General features: G+C 44.6%; 1 protein-coding gene across 1 annotated transcript in view; it reads left to right on the top strand.

Moving 5' to 3' along the window:
• The first annotated feature begins 747 nt into the window (after nucleotides 1–747).
• Nucleotides 748–20,933, top strand: part of UMODL1 (uromodulin like 1) — a 52,932-nt gene continuing 32,746 nt past the window's right edge. The window contains exons 1-8 of the mRNA XM_009932644.2: nucleotides 748–823; nucleotides 5,624–5,866; nucleotides 13,424–13,585; nucleotides 13,977–14,083; nucleotides 15,827–16,019; nucleotides 16,985–17,125; nucleotides 17,930–18,049; nucleotides 19,805–20,059. Of these exons, the coding sequence (XP_009930946.2) occupies nucleotides 748–823; nucleotides 5,624–5,866; nucleotides 13,424–13,585; nucleotides 13,977–14,083; nucleotides 15,827–16,019; nucleotides 16,985–17,125; nucleotides 17,930–18,049; nucleotides 19,805–20,059 (1,297 nt within the window). The remainder of the gene's footprint in view (nucleotides 824–5,623; nucleotides 5,867–13,423; nucleotides 13,586–13,976; nucleotides 14,084–15,826; nucleotides 16,020–16,984; nucleotides 17,126–17,929; nucleotides 18,050–19,804; nucleotides 20,060–20,933) is intronic.

The following is a 20,933-nucleotide window of genomic DNA, read 5'->3' as shown; positions in this document are numbered from 1 at the left end:
GAACCAAGTGATCTTGCACTGAAGTTATTGTCCTGTGTTGTAAAGCTGCAGGCACACCTGTCTTGGGAACACGCCTTCATGATTTACACAATGAAAAGAAAGGGATTTTGGTTTCTCAAATCTCATGATTCATGACCTGCCTAATAAGGTTCTGGTTTGCACAGCATTGCTCTGGCTTATGTGACGCTGAAATTGCAATGAATTGAGGAGCACAATGAAAGCAGCTAGTGAAAAAATGTAAATTAAAGAAAAAAACATTAACATAGACATTTGCTTTTACTCTTTGTTTGTTTTCAAAGTACAGAGTTAAAGACCCAAAAACCAGTATCACCTAATGCGTGGACAGAAACGGAATTCAAGATGCACACACCTGACATTCGAGGTGTGTAAATCTGGCTCCTAGCTGTCAAGTGTTCAAGGTGCGAGAGGGAATAAGCGCGCAGAAAGATAAACATGGACTAAAGAAGCAGTTTTAAAATGCCTTTTTCTCGAAGTCGGGCGGGGGGTTGAGCCAAGCTGAGCAGGCAGAAGAGGCAGGTTCCCCGAGGAGAGTGCGAAGGAGAGAGAACCGGCAAATTCCCACCGGAGCCTCTTTGTTTCTGTTGCCAGTAGCTATCACCCAACTGCAAAAGGTAAAAAAAGAGAGCACCTTTTCCCCTAATCCGAAAGCCTGCGTGTAAGGACGATCGAGCTCTACCGCCTTCGAAACGAAGAGATAAGAAGGGCTTGTCGAGGACGGGCGATACAATGGCCAGGATCACTCTTATTTCTGTTCTCATCCTCTGGGCAGCCGCACGGCAGGGAAGGGGAGATGAAATGACAGGTGAGCGATGCAGACCTGGTCAGAGGACCACCCCTGTTATATTGGACAGCTTCGTTTGGATGTGAGATAACTCTTTATTTGAAAGCAAACGGCTGAGGTGGCCACTCTCTGGAGAACTGGCAGTGTCTCAGCAACCATTTAAGAATCCTTTGTTGATAATTAAACAGAGAAAATCTAACCAAGCCAAAATACAACCTTTGTCCCCAACTCTTTAACCCCAGACAAAAACTTGTCATTTCCTTTGTGCCAGAAATGAATGAGTAGGATTGCTGCTTTGTGTTCAGTAATGTGCAAATTTTTATGAAAGTTGTCTTTAAAATAAACTTTTGGAGGAAATTGTGTAGTAATGTACCTGACAAATTCCTAGAGATGCGTAAAATCAAGCTATAGAAGACATGTTTAGCTTTCATCTATGGTATGGGCTGTAATTTGGAAAAACCTAACCCAATTGCTAGGTTGTAACTGCTAAATTAAATCCTAATTTGCTCCTAATTTCTGGTTTGATTTATTTAGATGAGAAAAGATCATGATTTTTGGCTGCTTCTTGTTGCATTTTTTTACTTAAGTGGTTTTGCAAGTCTCAGTTAAAATACAAATCATATTGCTTAAAGCTTTGCAGACTTTTCTCTTATTCTGTCAAAGTCACAGCTGAAAAAGAGGTTCTACAGACTGGGGCTCAGAAGTTCCACCATTCTAGTGCCATTTAGAGTCAGTGATGTTGAGTTTAAAAAGAGTTTGGAAGACCCAGAAAAGTCGAGCCCTTAATCCATTTTTCTTCAAGTTTCAGAGCCTTTGCCTTTTAAAGCTGAATTTGAATCTGCCCTCTGTGAACTTGTTCCAACAGATTACTCCTAAGGTTACGTCAAGACAAGAAAGGGGCTTGTCTTTGGCTCTTGCTGTTCTCCAGTGAAAAAAGATTTTGCAGATCCCAGCTCGCAGAGGCTTTTCTGGCACTTGAGCAGTGAAGTTTCCAGAATTACAGCTAAGTCTGTGGCATAAATGCTATCAAGCATTTTTTATTGCTGCTTTTTTGATCATGCTCTCAGTTGTGATCTGGGTTTGACCTTGAGTTATAAGCAGCTTGTTCCTACGGAGACTTCCCTTTCAGCCTTTCCTCTCAGTATTTGTTTCTGCTAATAAAGTATTTGCTTTAATTATTTCTGTTCTTGCTTACCATAATAAAAATTATGCTTTCCCTGACAATGCTGAAAGCTGGTGGTTGCTAAGATAAAAACCTAAAGTCCAGAGATGATGGGTGTAACACGGTCCTACTAATGTCGGGTGACTGCCTTCTCCTCCTTTGCGATTGACTTCAGCTTTGTGTTGCTGGAAACAACACCTAGTGCATTTTAATTCTGTCTGATAGTGCCATAATTCTGTAGATGGGGGTAATGAGAACAGAAACCCAATTTGCTAAAGAGCCCGAATTGATTTAAGCTGCGTTGCTCAGCAGGAACCTGCTGTCAGCAAATAATTCAACTCTGTGAGTGTCAAATCTTGTTTAAAACTGTATGGAGGTGATGAATGATGGTAAGGTTGGTGGTGCTGCACCTTTCCCTGTCATCTTCAGTCTAACCTCTTCCAGCGAGAGTATCTTTTTGTACTACCATGGCCATATCTGAAACCTCTTTTGGCTTTGGGAGCCTCATTCTATACGTAGGATCAATGTTTAAGTATGAAGTATGATTTCATATCTGCTCTGACAGCTGTAGCTTCTAATTATAAACTGTGTCTAATTCTATACCATTTTCTTCTCAGTTTCATACCTGTATTTATGTTGCACATTGCTGTAGAGCCTGAGCCAGCTCAGCTGACTCTGGAATTTTTAGCTTTCCAGTGCCACGTCCTCGCTGCAGCCTCAGCTCTACATGGACAACACAAATCTTTAGTGCTCTCCTTACTCAGTTGTTCTCTTTCAGTCCCTGCTTTGCTCTAGCCATGATAATACATGAGCTCTGGAGAAACGGAGGGGTCATCGTGATGAGGAACCAGGCTGAATGCTTCTTCCTTACCTGCCCTACCCTACTCTTATATAATTTTATACTATAGCACCATGTTTAATACAATAATTTCTTTTTCTCGTTTTCATAGAACAAAATTTGTTATGCTCCTCCCACCTTCACTGATCACCAACAGATATTTGTGCACTTTCTCCAGATAAAGGCTAGATCCAAAATGAGTTAGGTATTCTTTCTATTCCACTTTGGGTATTTAGCCATTCATGGTCCAAATAATGAAAAAAAAAAGCTGAAACGAGATTTTTTTTTCTTTTTTTTTCCCATGCCTGCATGCCTAGAAGCATTTGCTGGGGTAGGTATTCTTGGAGCAATGCTTTACAAAATTCAATGACAGCTATGTCTTTCTTGTAAGGCAGTCGTGCCTGGTGTGAAGTGGTAGTCGATAAAATGCAATGGATAAAAAGCAGCCCTTGATCTCTGATTTCTGCTCCAGAACTCACATTTGCTCTATTTTCCCCTCCACCAGAGGAATGTCCTAAGGTCAGCCAGGGGAGGGAGGCCACCTTATTTTATCTGGCTCACTTCACTGTCAGTTCCCTCCTGCACAGTCATCTCCATGAGATGGCTGGATATGGGCTTTCATGGTCCTGGGTCAGACCTCCATCCTGGCCACTGGGGTCCTCTCCTGGCTGAGGCAGGGTGTGGGATTCAGCCCCTCAGTTTGAGACAGGCTAGGTGTCTTCCTTCCTGCCCCTCATGACTGCCTTCTTTCACTATTGTCTTAAGGACGAAGAACAGCTCTGGTGCTTTTTAGGGACGTGAAGACCTTCCAGCTGCTGTCTCTGGAGGTACCTTTGGGGACCGGACATAGAGGTGCCCTGCTTGAGGCTGGGGAGGAGGAGGAAGCAGGGAGTGGGATTTCCAGATAGGCCCTTATTCTTGGTATTTTCCTGCTGACTGGCCCTAAGCAGCAGCACGGGGCTTCACGAAGCCTGCTGGGAGGTCTCTTGCCCTCACATGCATCCTCTGTAGCACCCCCGGCATGAAACGCTGCCTTTTGCTGTGGGGTGAAGGCACAGATGGGTTAGGCAGAGCAGGGCTGGGCTCCCAGGGGCCCGATGCTCTCCCTGGGTCTGTTTGGACATGAGTTATTTATAGTTGAGAGGGAAGGCTGGGGGCGGTCCATGGTCAGTCCCAGCTACCCTCTCCTTCCTTCTGCTCTTCCAAAGAGCCCTTGTCCACAGGGAGGTGTCTGTGCCTCCATCTGGGAACTGCACCAAGCAAATCCATTTTTCTTCACGGCTTTTTGAATATCTGAGGTGGGGGATATCTTTCAGGCTGTTCTTATTCGAGCAGTTTCTAGGATTAGGGCTGGAGGAAGACTTTCTGGGTGATTTGATTGAGCCAGCTTGAGGCATGTATTGTGACCTATGGTATCTGTCCCATGCTTTCTTCTGGACTGTCCTTGAACTACAAATGGATCATCCTATTCAAAGCTCTTTTGCCAGTTCTGTTCAGATCGCACATATATCTTTTATTTGTCTGCAAAGCTAAACATGACAAAAGCATGTGATTCCTAAGAACCTGACACTTTTTTTTCAGGAATTATTTTTACATGTTTCATCTTTCAGGCAGGAGATAAGCTGTACAAATAAGATAAGCTGTAAATATTTTAATTGTATGCTTGTGGTGTATACTATGTTAGCTTCAGTCTGTCTGTTGACTGGCCCTGCTCCCCTCAGAGCTCTCAGAAATACCAGTCCTGCTGTACTTGAATCCCTGCAGCTGATTCATATTTATCTTTATTAAAGTTTCTTTTGCTTTATCTAAAGGTTGATATAGGCAGTTTAATTCTGTCCCGTCTATTGCCCAAATGGGACACAGGGTGACTCAGCCCCTCTGGCTTCTATAACATCTCATTAGGAGACAGCCTGATGTCTGTGACTTGATTGTAGGTTGTTTACTGCTAATCTGTTTTTGTTGCTATTATTGTTTGGGTTTCTTTGTGGTGTTTTTTTTTCCTGCTCAAGTATTTCAGTTTTAAGTGAAGCATGTAACAAGTTCGCTCCTCATCATGACTGGTTTCAGAACTCCAGAAACTGAGTCCCATTCACAGACCTATGCAAAGATATGTAGTTAATAAACTTCTTCCTGACTTTGTTTACACTGAAGTCTGTGAACCATAGCAGCTCTCAAAGGGCTTGGTTTAATACGGTCTGCTACAAGTGCAGACAGGCAACACAGGAGCTCCAGGAATACCTTTTCTGTCAGATACCTGAAAGTCCTTCCCAATGGTGCGTGAGTACCCGGTTTTAGCCTAGGGCGATGTCTGAAGGATGACTTATTCCAGACATCTATGTGACTCATCTGCCCATGAGTTCCTCACCCTTCATTCCCTTTATAGCACTTTGGCAGCGTAAGCTTGGAGTGGACATCTAAAGTAATCAGATGACTCTGCCCTGGAAGTGCCTGTTCTGCTCTGCTGTTAATTTCTATTAACATATATTAATTTCCTTTATACTTACTTGAGTTAAATTGTGCTTTCTCTGCTTTGCACCTGAAGGCACTGAGAGCTCTTTGATTTTTCTGCCTATCTGCATCCATTTATGACTGAAGCGATGCCTATGACAAGCAGTCACTACTAATTCTTTCTCCCGTCCGTTTTCTGAAGTGATTTTCTTCTTAAACATCAGCCTTCTTGGAAATCATTCATCTATGTTTGTTCTGTCACTGTTTTCTCATAACAGTATTTTTAACTAGCTACTGCAGAGAACTTATGCTCTGGGGTGACAAGTTAGTGCTGATCCCTTTCTTTCCTGTTTTTTTATTTTTTCCTCCCTAGAAAAAGGCCTCTCTTTGCTAGGGTACCATCTGTGCAACTACAGCCTGACCAAAAATGTGTTTAAAATGGTTGCCTACCAAAAATCTTATGAGAAAAGCACTTCCTGTGGAGGATGGATACCATGGATGATGTGTCCCCGGACGTACTATAAAACACAGTATCACACTGTTGAAGTCCCTGAAACCATCACTTTTACAGATTGCTGTGAAGGATATGAGCAAGTTGGATTCTACTGCTCTTTAGGTAAGTTTTAGTCAGGTTAAGAGTTGAAATAAATGTCTGATGGAAGAGGATTTGGGTAAACTGAGACATGTAAAGGCTCAGTTCTGGGCAATAGGTTGCTGTTCACTGACATCAGTGAATCTGCAAAAATCTACTGTAAACTTCGTCCAGCGTGGTAAGGAGTAGACATGAAAGGGTAATTCTGATTCTTGCTCTTTGCCACCCCTAGTCACAAATTCACTGAAGTTCCAGGTGAGCATGAAGAATGCACCTGCTTGTTATGCCTACAAAAGCTCATTTCTTGTCCTGGTTCAGGCCAATATCTGTGGCCAAGTGCAGTAACGCTGCTGTGTCTGCTCTGAGCGTGCTTGCATTTGCAGTAGGAGCTTTCTTCTCAAAAGTAGTTCAGGAAGCACAAGGACAACATCTCCTTTGATTTGCAGTAGGGTCAGTTCCCAGGATGCAAACCCAGTTTTGGTGTTAAGCTAAAACATCCTGTGGCCTCATGATGTGTTGTTACCAACTGCTTCCAAATCAAAACTGCACTAGGGCCCATTTTTTCAGGACTTTCTTGGTTACCTAGGGCTATGTTGGAGTACTGGAAACTGGTGAATGTTTGGTGGATCTGATCTAAATTCTGAGTTTTAACAAGACTCTACTTGTGTAGACTTAATCATTTTTGACTCACAATGGAAACTTTTTCCCCTTCCCACATCAGGGCTACCAGTTGTCAACAAGAAATTGCTAATTTTCAGCAGAAATCAAGTCATAGATGGAAAGGATTCCTTGGGGAAAAGGATGGGTTGTTTGTTTTTAATGGATAAAGCTACATGCTTTTAAGCTGAACAGGCATCTTGGATTAGCTAGGCCAATATTGATCTGTTCCACCATTCAGAAAACTTCTGCAGGACATAATTTTGTCTCCTATTTTCAGTATGACATTGCATTTTCTCAATTTCCCCTTTTCAAGTTACGATCCTGGGAATTTATGTACTCTCAACACTGTAACAAAAGATCAAGAAGCAAAGGTCCTCTTCCAGCCCTGGCCCTTGCTTTGGGTCGTAAGACTTGGGTGACTCAGTTCTATGGGAATGTCCCTGAAACTGCTCTTGCCTCAGGTTGTATAATGTGACACAAGGGAGTATGTCTTGTCATGGGATCTGCAAAGAACAACGTGTTCATCCTGCTTTTAAGTTGCTTCAGAGCATTGGAAAATGAACCTCCAAACAATTTTTGCAAGATATTTTCTGAACTCTTACTAGTAGAATATTGTGTCTAGCAGGAAAACTCCTTTGATGGAAAGACAGGAACATGTAAGTGGTCATTGTGTTTTTCTTGTTCTTAGAACTGTTTGCTAGAGAAGAGGAATGAAAGCATAATTAGATGCACATCGTCCTTCATTTATTGTATCCTGCAATTGCTTGGCTCTGTGGCGGTTGTGGAGTGTCAGCCAGGGCAAAGTCTACAGGTTTTTGTAGATAACCTGTAGGTTATCATATATGCATATATATGTGGATATATATATGCAGTTGACCGTATATCCAGGCAGTCTTCTCAGACTGCCGACAGACCCACTGTTGATCATACATATTTTCCAAGCAGCAGTTCCGTGCTGGGAAAAATCTCCAGTAGATCTCATTAGCGTTGAACAGTCACTTCAGTAAGGTCTATTTGACAGACATGCATGTGCATACATGTGTGCACATGTGTCGAATGACAAGGCTGAGAAGCAATCAAAGAAAATTGCTTTTTAATTCTGTAGTACGAGGAAATAGCTGTGTCAGACATTGAAGAGTCACTAGTTTGTTACGCTTGTCTCTGTTTGCACAAGAAACTCTGTGAGTGATCAGGATCTGGAAAGTGTTTTGGAACCTCTGAAAATCAAGACTGTCTTCTTGGGTGGAAGAAAAGGCATCCTGGTAACACTTTAAGTATTTTTTCCCAGTATAATCCTATGCCTTTTAAAACCACCTCTAGGGATATTTTAGGCTTGAGAGCTGTTGATGAGTTTATTTAATCTAACATTAACAAATCTGTAAATCTCTTGTATAGCTTAGCTGCAGAATTTCTGCTCTGCCCTTGCCACATTGTTGATGGGCACTCTGGGCAGGTTTGTGCAGGAAACACTGTGGTCACCTTGACTCTTTCCTGTCAAAGTTAATTTGGGAATATTTTAAGCCATAAAAGGATTTGTATGGCTTCTAGGTGATTTCTGTGTTTACATTATTCCGGTATCTTTGCTTTTCAGGGCATTAGTCATAAATTCTGTGCATGGTAATGCACTGTCTAGACACAGTCTTAAATAAATAATGAAAAGAGAAACTGGAACTGCTGAAATTACTGCATAGCATGTTGTTGAACTACAGTTATTTTCCTCTTGACGTTATCCATGCTGGCATGCTCTCCATCCTGCTAGGAGCAGAAAGGTCTCCATGACCTTTCACGGTAACCTGCTCCTGGCCACTCCCCACCTTTTCTTCCTAGAAGGATACATTTACCACTGCCTGGGGTATGGCAAGCCCCACTTTGCTTATTGTTTTACTGTTGGGGAAAACATATCTAGATCATTCATCAAGTTACTCCAGTTGTTCTCACTAGCTGCCCGTCAATCCAGTACAAGAGTATTACACATGCACATACAAACTACTTCAGCTTTTTAAAATGAAGTCACAAAGTGAAGTATCTAAAAGTTAGGAAGTGCTGGGACTTATTCTAAAGGTAAAATTAAATAAAACCAGTCTTTGTTTCCTCTCTTTGTGCCTATGCATGCTTATTAGTAAACTCTCTTACTTACCTGATCTGGCGCTGCCTTGCCCCAAGGACCACATCTCCCTGTGGTGCTGAGGGACAATGGAGACCTTCTAAGGAGCTTCTCAGCAGCCCATCATCCTGGCCTCAGCATTCCATGCATGGTGCAGTGCTCTGCTGAGCCTTTCTCCAAACACAGAATTATTTATCACCTCTTGAGGTGAATCCAGGGGCGACTCACAGACAGCAATTTGTCTTCACGAAGCCTGTGGGAAGGGAGAGAGGTTCTCTGTCTTTACAGCAGGGCAACTGAGCTGCGGGGAAACTGAGGACAAACCATTTTGTGTGCTCACTTTTGGACACCTAGGGCGCAGTTCTAATTTTTTCTTGAATTTATTTAGATTTTGATTTTCAGAGTGCTTAGTGCTGCCTTTAACAACTTGCGTGGCTGGAGCGCAGAGCCTCATGCCCTCGATGGTGACTGTGAGCAGTCCCCCCATCTCTGAGCAGGTCCCAGGGCTGCAGGTCAGGTTCCTGGACCTGCGAAACCCATGGCTCTGAAAGGTTGTCACTAGTTTGTTGTACGAAACTTTCCCAGCATCTTGCAAGATTTCTTTTTAAGTAGAGGTAGGGTCCAATTCTCCAGGTTAGTTTCTAGCTGCTTGAGTGAGAGCACTGGTTACTTCTCCTGGTAGCTGTTTGCTGCCCACCTTCCATCTTCTTGTGTGAGATGAAACCAGAGAGCTACAGGCAAGAGGCTCCTTCCTCATCTGCCATCCAGCCCTGCTGGATCCCCAGCCAGGGACCAAAGAGTGCAGCAGCATGTGATGAAGTCTGTTTTTTAAGCATACATATACAAAACTACGCTGAAATAAGAAGGCCCAGACACCTTTAATCCTGGAGTTTCTTAATGTGAGAGCACTTGATTTGCAATGTTAAGGCCACACTTCAATCAGAGTATGCTTTTTGTGCATAACTTCCCAAGTTTTTCAGAAAAACAACTGTAAAGTAAAAAACCGTTCGTTTTAGGTGCCCAGGTCACTACTCAGCAGGGCTGGGACCTTTCAGAGCTTGTGTGCAGGTATTTGTGTGCTGACTCTAATAGGAGCCGTGGGGAGATGCGGCACAGCTGTCCCCTGTTCTTGTGCTTTCACCCGAAAGCCACAGGACAGCAGTGTCACCAGGGGCATGTGGGCAGCACCGTGGCATCAACCTGAGGTGGGAAGGTGCCCAGATGCCCTGCATGACGTCCCCAGAAGCAGGTGCTTCCTGCTGCCCTGTGGTTTGTGTCCCCTCTGTGCCCTCAGCAGCTGCAGAAATGAGATTACAGGTGTCGGAGGGTATGTCCCTGCCTGTTCCCCATGGTGTCCGCTCACGGGCCTCCTCTCCAGGAATTGTCTGTCCTTTCTGAGCCCACTGAAGCTGTCTACCCCAACACCCTCTGTGCTGACAAACTGCAGAAGTTCACTCCCATTTGGGTAAAGAAGTGTGTGCTTTTACTCATTTTATTATTGTGGGTGCTGGTGAACACCAGCTCCGCTTTCACCTTACCTCCTGCCTTTGGGATTTTGTAAATCTTGAGCGCAAGACCCTCAGCCTTCTCCCCTCCACAGCAAAAACTCCCGGCCTTTTTGATAGTCTTTCCTTGCAAGTGATCTGCTCCATTCCATTACTCACCTCATGCCTTTCCCGACCGCATTCACCCCCAGGGGAGCAGGGTTACCCAGAGTCACATCCAAGCTGTGGCCTCACCACAGGTCCCTGCCAGCTCTCCACCGACTGCTGGTGCAAGCGCTGACGGGGCAAAGTGTGGCCACGTCATGGTCCTGCTGGCAGGATGAACCCGCTGGAGGTGGCAGTGGCTAAATTTCATTACATTTATTTTTGTGTTTTGAATGCCGTGTTCCCCTATCATCCAACAGCAGCGTTGTGGCCAAATTTCAGCCCCTGGCTCCTGAGTATGTTCTAGTGAGTGATATGGCTTTTCACAGGAAAGAGTGTTAAATGTCTGTCAGATGCCAAACCAGCATGTGCCTTCCATCCTGATTAACCCTCGGACAGGCAATCAGGATGGAAAATGTCCACCTGAGCAGGTGAAGTATAGCAGTGCTGAAAGACCCCCAAACCAGGGTCATAGGACGAAAACTGCCAGTCTGCCTTTGTAACAGGCTTTTCCAAGAGCTCTTCCTATAATACCACAGAATTGTCTCCACTTTCTGATGCCTGAGACGCGTGCAGGGGTTTGGTCCCTGGCTCTGCCGCACCCTCTGGATGAAACCCAGCCCCTCCAGGTGGAAGGAGGGAGAGGAAGGAGGGAGAGGAAGCAGGTTATGGCTGAGCTAATGGTACCCCTCAGCATCTGTCTCCTGGGAGATCCTCCCATCCTGCGGTCGGTTGCAACAGACCTGGCGGCTCTCGTGCAGGCAGGCTGGTAACTGAGCTTTCGTTGCTAAGCGCTGGGTGCTGCATTTCTACTTCTGTATGTTTATGCAAATAACGGAGGAGAAAAGCCTATACTTTATCCGACTGATGGAGGCGTTGGCTGGCTTGCTCCCCAGTGCTGGCAGCGTTGCTTGGTAGGTGCCTGTACCCAAGATGATTGGAGAGGAGAGCAAAATTGATTTTTCAAAGTTCAGCCATGCAACTAGGCAGAAATGTGATGTGAATCCATCTGTGTTTCCGCCGAGGTGAAAATTATGACCTGTTGATTTTAGATAAATGGCTAGTGTGGCACTCAGCCAGGATCCAGTAGTGTTTTCTGAGATCGCATGTGACTCATTAAATCTTTTACACCGCAATTAAACATGCCAAAAAAAGAGCCGGGTGGAAAAAGCTTCTTTGAACCTCAAACCTGCTTGAACTGCACCTGAACCTCAGAGCTGGAGGGATTTACATGCTTGAGTCCAGCTTATCAAGACCCACCAGGTTTGAATAGTAAGGAACACTGGTGGTATACTAACACGGGGAAATCCCTTGGTGCTGCTTAGCCTCCTGGCAGAGGAGGCTGAGACAGAACCATCACGTGAGACTGGGAATGTGTCAGGGACTCATCTAAGGGCAACTGAGGCTGTGTTACACACTATTGTGGCTTCAGACTAGAGATAGGGAAGAGGCTCTCTAGCAGTAGGACCCATTTGAGGGAATGGCCCGTAGTGCCGGCCCCAGAGCCAGAAGCAGAGGTTCCTGGTCCATGCTGAGAAGCAGAATAGGACTACTGGGGCTTGATGGACCTAGACGTAACTTGAGTAAGATTGCACAGAGTTGATTTTTTTTCCTTAACCACCCACTGCAAACCCATATGACTCAATATGAACTTTGGAGGCAGAGTTGGTCTTGGGGGAGACTAAGGAGGGCAAAGGCCCTTGGTTTGCAGGCATGAAGGGGCCACACTAGGCTGCATTGTGTAGCAGGACAAATCCTACTCCCTGCAGGGCAGCCAGCCGTTCACCGGGGTTGGGAGTCTGGGGGGAGTTTCCTAATTTGCTCCCCAGGGCTCTTGTGGGTCTAACACCGATTCTGCTTGAAAGATGCTCGCAGCACTGTTAAAGCATGAGCTCATTGATTGTGTGAGCACAAAGTACACACACAGTATATCAAATACGGTATAAAAGTGTGTGGGAAAGTGCTGTCCCATGTATTCTGCATGCGAATCTTTAAACTTACAGCGGCAAGTAACCTGCGTGCTGCTGAGACGTCTCGGCTCAGTGCCTTCCCTGTTCCCCAGCTTGTGGATTTTGGCAGGTTTTTCAGTGGAGGTGCAGACCCCCATCATTAAGCTACATTTGCTTTTCTTAATTACCTTTCAGAGACCCTTGACAAGCATTCTGTGTGTCCCCAGAAAGGCACAGACCGTAGTCTTTAAACCACTGGTCTTAGTGTGCTGTATCTTTATGCAAATACGACTGCATGTCCAGTGGATGAATTTAATTGCCCAGTAACGGAGCACGAGTTTGTAGGACAAAAAACCCAGAGGCATGAAACGAATGGAAACGAGAAATATTTTTGCTTGATTGGAAAGGCCAGAGCTGAGCATTACGTGGAGCTATGTTTGAGAGAGTGGGTGAAAGTAATGTTTGGAGAGCTTAGAAATATTTTCTCTTTTCATCTGGAGAAGAGTATGTCTGGGCAGTGGGCCAGGACCACTGTCTGCCCTTGGCTGGGGAAGCAGTAACCTTCTGCCTTAGCTGCCCTCTGTGCCGGGCTGCCTGGTGTGGGCTAGCGACCACCCGGGGTGGCGAGCTGGCTGGCTGGCTGGCACGGAGCGGGGGCTGCCAGGCTGCGGGTCACGGCCTCGGTTCTGCTCCCCTGCCCCTCTCTGGAACTCACGGAACTGTGCCCCAGAACAGCATTTTGTCTCTGCTCTCATGTAACGTCTTCAATTACTGTAGCCAAAGCTTAACCTTGTTGCAACAGAAGGTTAAATGAAAGCTCCCAATTTCTAGCATAGACATTACCTGCTTCCTTTGATCATTATATATTATTCGGATTAGTCATAGCTGACATCAGGCACATTTTCTGTTTTGCAGTGCTTCAGTGTTTCCACATTTAGAAAATCTGTCTCTGTCTCTCAATCCATCCATAATTATTAATACAAAATTATAAATTCAAAATTTCTCTTACAGAAATGTCATGAAAGAGAGAAAAATCTGAGAACATTTACTCTTTTGAAATGAAATAATGGTATTTTCAGCTGCTATTTTCTCCCTGTGAAAACCTCAGAACAGATACACTTCTAAAATGAGGAGGAGGTGTTTTCTGTAAATTAAATAGCACAATTTTATGGAAATGTTTTTCTATATTTTTGTTCTCAGAAATGTTTTTGTTACTTAGCACTCAATAGATCCAGTGTATTTGCCTCAAGACCTGGTATTTGTCCAATGGAGACTATGGAAACATCTGATTATCCTTGCACGTTTGATACTGAATGTCCAGGGCTTAAAAAATGCTGCAACTCATCCAAAGGAACAGGCTGTGTGGATCCAATGCCAGAGGGTATGTTACTGATAAATTAAAGCCTGCTTCTAATAGAAATGTGCTTAATTTTTCCTTCTGAGGCTGGGAGTGGGCAGGAAAAGTGTTACCACAGCTCTTCATAAAATAAACACAGGAATCTGCCTTGGATCAATTCCAGGATATTAATTTTCAGCACTTGCACCCAAGAGTGCTGAATCGTGGGTGCTGTGGGCCCAGTGGACCTTGCTCAGGTTTTTCTCCTGCACTGGTGCTACTGCCTGTGGCACATGGCGAATGAGGCCATAGCTGATGGCTGTATGTGGGCCCAAGTTAAAGCTTGCTTCAGTTTCTCAGAGCCTTCCTATAGCTCTGTCGCTTTCTAAAGCATCAGACCTCAGATGACGTGGCTCTTGTATTTTGTACACTTCAGGAAGAACATTCTGGTACAACGTGACAGTGCTTGTGAAAATGGATTTTAATGAATTGATCAGAGTGGATTCCCACCTTCTGAATCATTCACGCCTTTTGCACTCTGTGGTACGTACAAACGCGAACACTCCCGTGTGCTGCTCGTTGTGTCCATGTTTCTGCTAGTCAGTAACCACCACTTGCTCCAGCCCAGGAGGGATCTCATAGTCCTCTGTGCTGGGCATAACCTTGCCAGCCTGTCACTCCCCCTTTGTTCCGCCACATAATTTTTTGGGGCCCTAATTTATCCCTAATTGGTGAATGTCAGCCTCATACTCAAGGAGCTCAAGTGACATTGATCTGTCAGCTTCTTTAGTAAATTTTTCAGGTCTCTTCCAAGGGCAATTTAAAGACATTCTGAAATACGGAGTTTTTTCTTCCATAAGCAATGCTTGCTCCAGCTCCAACTCAGTTCAGTTTTGGGTCTATGACCAGCTGGGTCCAGATTTAATGACCTGCAAAGTGTGATGCTTTCTGATAAGGAGTTTTGAGTTGAACCTTTCAAGAGACCATGGGACAGCAGCACAGTGTGCCTGTCCCTAACCCCGACATGGCAGGCGGGAAGAGTCCGAGGCAACAGAGACAAATGCAACCCCAGCAGAGGTGTGAGGCACCCTTCCCGAAATGAAGATCTGCAGGAAGAATCAGGCTACAGACTAAAGCCACGCTTGGACAGGGGGGCTCGCTCTGTCCTCTAAGTGGTATTTAGGGAATGGATTGATGAACTAGAACAAAGACCCTCCAGGCCATAAATCCAAAGCATTTCCCTAGTACCTATCACCATGCCATGGAGAAAACCAGGCTTGGATATGGCCTTTGGAAGGTACCCAAGACGGCAGATCCCTATTTCCCTCCATTTTTATTTCTACACCTCCCCAGTTTTCAGCTGGGAGTGGGATAGTGGGAAAAGAAACCCTTCTCCCATCATCAGCTAGCACTGACAGGCAGAAGAATAGAAGGTAGCAGTAGCATGGAGATGGTGCATGAATTTACTTCTTCCTGCTACCTGAATTCACCCTTCTTATGTCCTAAAAAAGCGAGAAACCCTGATCCTGTCACTTTGTAGCAAAGAATAGAGGGCAATGATCTACCAAGACTTAAGTATCTTGGTCTAAAGCAAGCTATGGCAAAATCAAACACTCAAAAAAATAGGATATAGAAACTGAAGCTTTGCAAACAGCTACTACTCAGAGGAATGCCCTCCAGGCCCTGCCTGCTCCACTGATTCCTAATGCTCAGCCCAACACCATGTCCCTTCTCTGATCCCTGACTCACAGTTGTGATGACTTGGTCAGTCCTAGGGTCCTAGGGTCTCTCTGTGGCTCTTAGGCCCAGCCTTCTTGCTCAGCCTATTGCTTTTCTCCTTTTTCTTTCTATTCCCTTTGCCAGCAGTCTTTTTAGTTGCTTAAAGACGTGTTGGACAGCTTTATTACAGATGAACTGTAATAGCTTGTCTAAAGTATGATCTGTCTATTGAGATTTTGATGTTTAAGCATTACAAGCCAAAGAGGCTTTTTCCTTATCTTCCTGGGTTTCATCCTCCTGCCTAAGCGTTTGAGATCTCCCATGCAGCCCCACACCTCCCTTAGCTTGGTATTACTGTCCTGTAACTCTCTCGTGAAATGTGGTAATAAGAAGAGCTCACCTTGCATAAATACAGACCTAAGTGTTGCCACTTCGCTACAGCTTCTGAATTGGTGTTTTCTTCACTCCGATTGTGATGGTATTCGTCGCATAGGCGGTGCTTCATTAGCATCCAGGTGTGCTGATAAAGAAATGACATACCAAAGAGTTTGTTCCCCTGTTTTCCAGATTACTGGTGCATTACAGCCCTGGAATGTCTCTGTGTACCATATCCAGAGTAACCGTGCAGAAGTGTACGCTGGGACAGTGGCCTCGCAGGTTCTCATCAGACTGGATCAGCCAGCTCCACTAGCGGAGGTTATGTCTTCCCTGAAGGACATTGTGAAGCGTGTGTATGAAGTGATTGACACAGAAGTGCAAGGTTAATTGTTATAATCCTGTCAAAGGGGAAAGCTTTTTGAGGGGGCTTCATCCATCTTCACTTGGGATTTCATCTGTAGAACTGTCAATTTGTTTTCAAAAACAGCGTAGTGGATCTTTTAAACTTTGCAAATATGGCTCTAACCTACCCACTGCAGGATGGAGAGGGTTGTAGCTGGTTAATAATTATTTTGGAGTGAATAGCTTGGAGGAGAATACTCCTGTGTCCTTGATGAAATTAATTTTCTTCTAATAGAAGAGCATAGACCATTTTCATACAAAAAAGCTAAGGTGTTAAAAATTTGTAGCACAATCATTAGTTGTATTAAACAGGCTCTTAGAAAAGGTGTTTAAAGTGCTATTGGGAAGCAGATATATTCTGTTTTTATAGACATGTATTACTTCCAGCAGTTTACATGAAACAAGGAGCATTTATAGTCTGTTAATTACTATAGCATATTACTGCCTACTTTTTAAATGTTAGGTAAATATTTAAGTATATTCAGTTTAAATTATTTTAATCTACTTATTACTGCATAGTTATCTGAACATTTTCTCTCCTGAAATGCATCCATAAGCACCGCTGTCATCACTTCTTATTCTGTGTTTACTTTTGACAACTCAGTGCAGCTTCCAGTGAAATCACTGCGTTGATCTCCTTTCCCTGCTGCTGTTGTCTCTCAGGTTTGGATGACACCTCGCAGCTGTATGCAGGAGCGGCCACTAACTGTCCTTTTATTCCAACAAACTAGAGTAAAAAGCGATAGGGTTATAACTGAATGGGGGCTCGTTTTGGGGAAGGGCAGCATTCTGGTTTCATTGCACCCATACACACCCAGAATTGCTTCAGCAGAGTTACTGCGGATTTACACTGAATTTATCATACCCAGAGCCTGGTCTACACACATGGCAGATCAATCTTGACGCTGCCATCAATATCTGTGCAAGGTGTGTTCTTCTTCTTAGATGTCAATGAATGTTCCCATGTTGAATTCAACGCTTGTCCCAAGAAAAACACCTGTGTGAATCTGGAGGGTTATTACAGCTGTGACCCTCAGCATAGACATGCAGATGTCAACCCTCACCAGCTTAGCCCAGGAAAGGAAGGTAAGAAATGTAGTTCTCACCCTGGGAAATGCTGAGAATGCTCCTGCAGGACTTCGTGGTCCATTGCAGGAGCCACCTACAAGGCAAAGATTTCTAGAGCACGCAGTGCCCCTTCTCCTCCTGTTGGGAGGAGATGCCACATAAGCCAGCTGATAGCTATTTCTGATTGAAGTGCACTGTATTTATTTCACAGTACCTGGCTGTTTCTCCCATCCCACCCTCAGCTGTCCTCGCTCACCTGCCAAACCCTCTAGCTCCAGACCCTGACTGCTCCTCAGAGCAAGTCATTCGGTGTCAGTACACCTCCCCAGCCTCCTGGGGAAATACAATTAGTGACACTACTTGTACATGAGCTCTCCCTCCCATTTCAACTGCGTGACTCTAGCTGGGACGCAGCAGTTGTGTAATCCCACCCTGGATTACATTGTGTCCTCTGCTGGAGGCAGGCAGAATTTGGCAATGGGTGCAATAATACTTTGCAGTACCAGTTCAGCAAAATACAGAAGTGGGTACTTACAGCCCATAGACATCTATGGGCCTGCTAATAGTCTTAAAGATAATGAGATAAATAAGTGCTTTCAGATTCAATGCTTTAGTTAGAAAACCATTTTACAATCCTTTAATCTCAAAAATTAAGATAATGTATTACTTTTTGCTTTTGTGATATTATAATACGTTGATTTTAATTTCTATTTATATTACTTCTATTGCTGCTTTTCATCTACAGAAAACATGAATGGTGTTATTTTGGATTTGCTTTGTTAGGAATGCTTTAACTCTTTGATAATACTATTTTACCCCTAGGTATGGCAGCATCTACTCCAAGTTCAGTGCTGGATCTCATTAACACTAGCAATAGCTCTCCATCCATAAACAATTCAAGTCTCTTGTCCGTGACTAACCAACCTACAGACGATGGGTGCTGTAAGTAACCTTGGATTTGAATGAATACTGTCTTGCTTTTAATTCAGCCACTGTTTGATCCCTTTTTACTGGGGTTGGATGAGTTACAGAATGGTGTTCACAGAAGCTGGTAATACTTTTGGAGTAAATCTCCACCTATGGAAACAGAAGGAGAGAGGCTCCCCCAATAGGACATTCGGATCGGGGGTTGTAGTGCTGTGACCACTGGAGAAACCCAGCTGTTGTTCCCATGGCTGCTGAAGGGAATTGGCCTCCTGGAAGTGAAGGTGGCCACACTGGTGTCTTGAACCTGGTGAACCATTCCAGTGCAGGTCCCGTCACAGGGCTGGTGCTGGATCATCCTCCAGCGTGAGCAGCGTGCCAGTGAGGGCTGTGTGAGGCCAGCACCACTCGCTCGCCCTGGACACAGCTCACTACATGTCCCATGCTTATTCTGGAACAAGGTGTGGGAGGATCTGCTACTAACCACAGGAGCTCCTCCTGGCCACGGCCACTGGGATGTGGGCCTCTTGCTTTCAAGTCCGTGAAGGTGTTGGTGGGGTACATGAGTGAGGGAGATTGGCTGCAGCTACCCTACACTGGAGTCACCCTTTGTGAATACTGTCGCTGCTACATGTTAATAGCTGGCTGAGGGACTAAGATGGGAACAAACCCCAGTAGATATGTCTTTATATGGGTGACTTCAGCCCTTACAGGCAAGAGTTATCACAGGCCTTCTAATGACAGTTTCTTCTTGTGGGAGGAAATAGCTTTAAGCAGTTCTTTGCCTAGGTCAGAGAGACAGGCTGGATATTCTTGATCTTCATCCACAACTTCTGATCCAAGCTGAAGCTAGAGGAATTAAACTGAAGTTCATCTAGAACAGGGGCAGTATGGCTTTGGGGGCGTTTGGCAGCCATATGATTCAGAGGCCTGGAAACAATTGTGTTCTACTGAAATAATTTAAGAATACCACCCTTTTTCTCAGGCTAGCCATTAGCGTGAAAGAATTGAAGTTGTGGCAGCAGCATGCCATGACCTCTTGGTTAGCGTGGGGGATGATGTTCATCTCACCTGACCCCAGATTTCTACAGGAGAGATGTCTAGTCTGTGCTTGCCACCCGGGCTCTCTCTCTAGTTAGTGGAGACAGACAGGCCCTGCTGGAGGGCAATTCATCCTACCCTATTTTGACATGTCCTCCTCCTCGTCCTTCAAGGAGGTGAATAATCTCTGAAGGGTCCTGTCTTTTCCCATTGACATGACAATGATTGCACCAGACTAGAGTGGCATAAATAGGTAAAATGCTGCCCACAACTCTGCCCCTACCCTGCAAAAGCTGGGGTCTCTGAGGTTTTTCCAGGCATAAATCAAGGCAGCTTTTGGCTGACGAGGTGCATTTTGATGATCGAAGTGACAAGAGGTACAGCAGGTGTCAACATATGTAGACTACACAGATTCACTATTCCAAACTTGCTTCTGTTGCTTGAACCTGTAGCTCATTGGCTGATTATTAGTGTTACTAGAGATTCAACACGAACAGGTATAGTAAAAGGAAATAAAAAGAGTAAGCACCCAATTAATCACTCTAATGGGATGGTTCATAGATGTGGGTACCTGGTACTTTGAGAGGGACAGAATCTGTCCTGTTGCGATGTAAAAAGGAGCTTCACCTATTGATTGTCAAAGTGCTTGTCCATAATGGATTTAGAATAGCACAATGCTTTAAAGACGAAATGTTGCTTTTTCTGTGATGGCTCTTCCTGGGACTGCAATAGATCCTTCTGCAGTTAGCAACCACCGAATCTTCAGCGTTACCAGCAACAGTTTTGAAATGTCCTGGCATGTCACTTCTACTCTGAACCATACTTTCCAAGTCCAAGTTTTCAAGGGCAAAGACATTGTAAGAAACCTGAAGACAGAGGAAATGAAAATGGATGTGTCTGGACTGGAAGCAGGTGTGATGTATTCAGTAGAGATCAGCTACAAAACCTGTGGAAAAACCAGCATCTCCCGCCAAAATGTTAAAACAGGTAAATAAAGGATATATATATTCCTCCTCTCTCCTTCCCCCTTTCACTCTTCCCCTACTCACTTGCAGTTCAGCAATGATCCATTTGGTCCTCCACAAACTCCATTTCCCTCCTCCTTCAGCACTTTTTCTCTCCTTTACCCCAGCATTTGCACAACCCGGACTATCAGGCAGCAGAGCTCTGGCTTTAGTTGATAAAGCAGTGCTGGACCTGACTCAGACTATTACAGATATCAGACTAAGCTATAATACTTTTTTTTTTTTTTTTTTTTTTTTTGTGCCTGGCACTGCATTCTGCTGCCACCCATCTCCCATTAGGCCCCATTTTTCCTGGTTGACAGCTGTGGCCAGTGAGAAGTAGAGTCAACTGGTCTGTCAAGGGTTCAGCTGAGCTAACTAGAGTGCCCAGAGGAAGGCCAGATTTAGCTGAGTGCTTGTGAGTGACCAGGGTTAAAGGAAGACCCTAGTGTGTTGATCAAAGATAATTTTGCTTTGCCTTTATCCTTAAATCATTTCCTAAGCCTTCATGTAAATACAGAAATCTCTGCACATTTTCTTCAAAAAACAGGCAGTGAACTGTTTAATACTGCCGAGAGTGAGAATGCTGCTTCCCTTTAAGCAGACAAGGGATGGCTCCAGTTTGGGTCAGAAGGAAGTAACTCCCTTTGTAGTGGGAAAGTAGGAGGTCTAATGGTTACGGAAGCAGGGGGCTGAACTTCAGAGTATGAAGTTGGAGGCCTTGAGTAAAAGCAAAGTTTTCCAAAGATCAGTCCAAAGAGTAAGAGCCTTGGATTGTTTATACAGGTTAAAGTGGTTAATAGATTCCTCGGCTCTTGCTTTCAGCTCACGTGCTCAGTACGTTATGTCAGGTCTTA

Source organism: Opisthocomus hoazin, chromosome 1 (assembly GCF_030867145.1).
Source record: "Opisthocomus hoazin isolate bOpiHoa1 chromosome 1, bOpiHoa1.hap1, whole genome shotgun sequence".
Lineage (NCBI taxonomy): Eukaryota > Metazoa > Chordata > Aves > Opisthocomiformes > Opisthocomidae > Opisthocomus > Opisthocomus hoazin.
The sequence above is the reverse complement of the archived record's forward strand: the minus strand, read 5'-3'. Positions and strand labels throughout refer to the sequence as shown.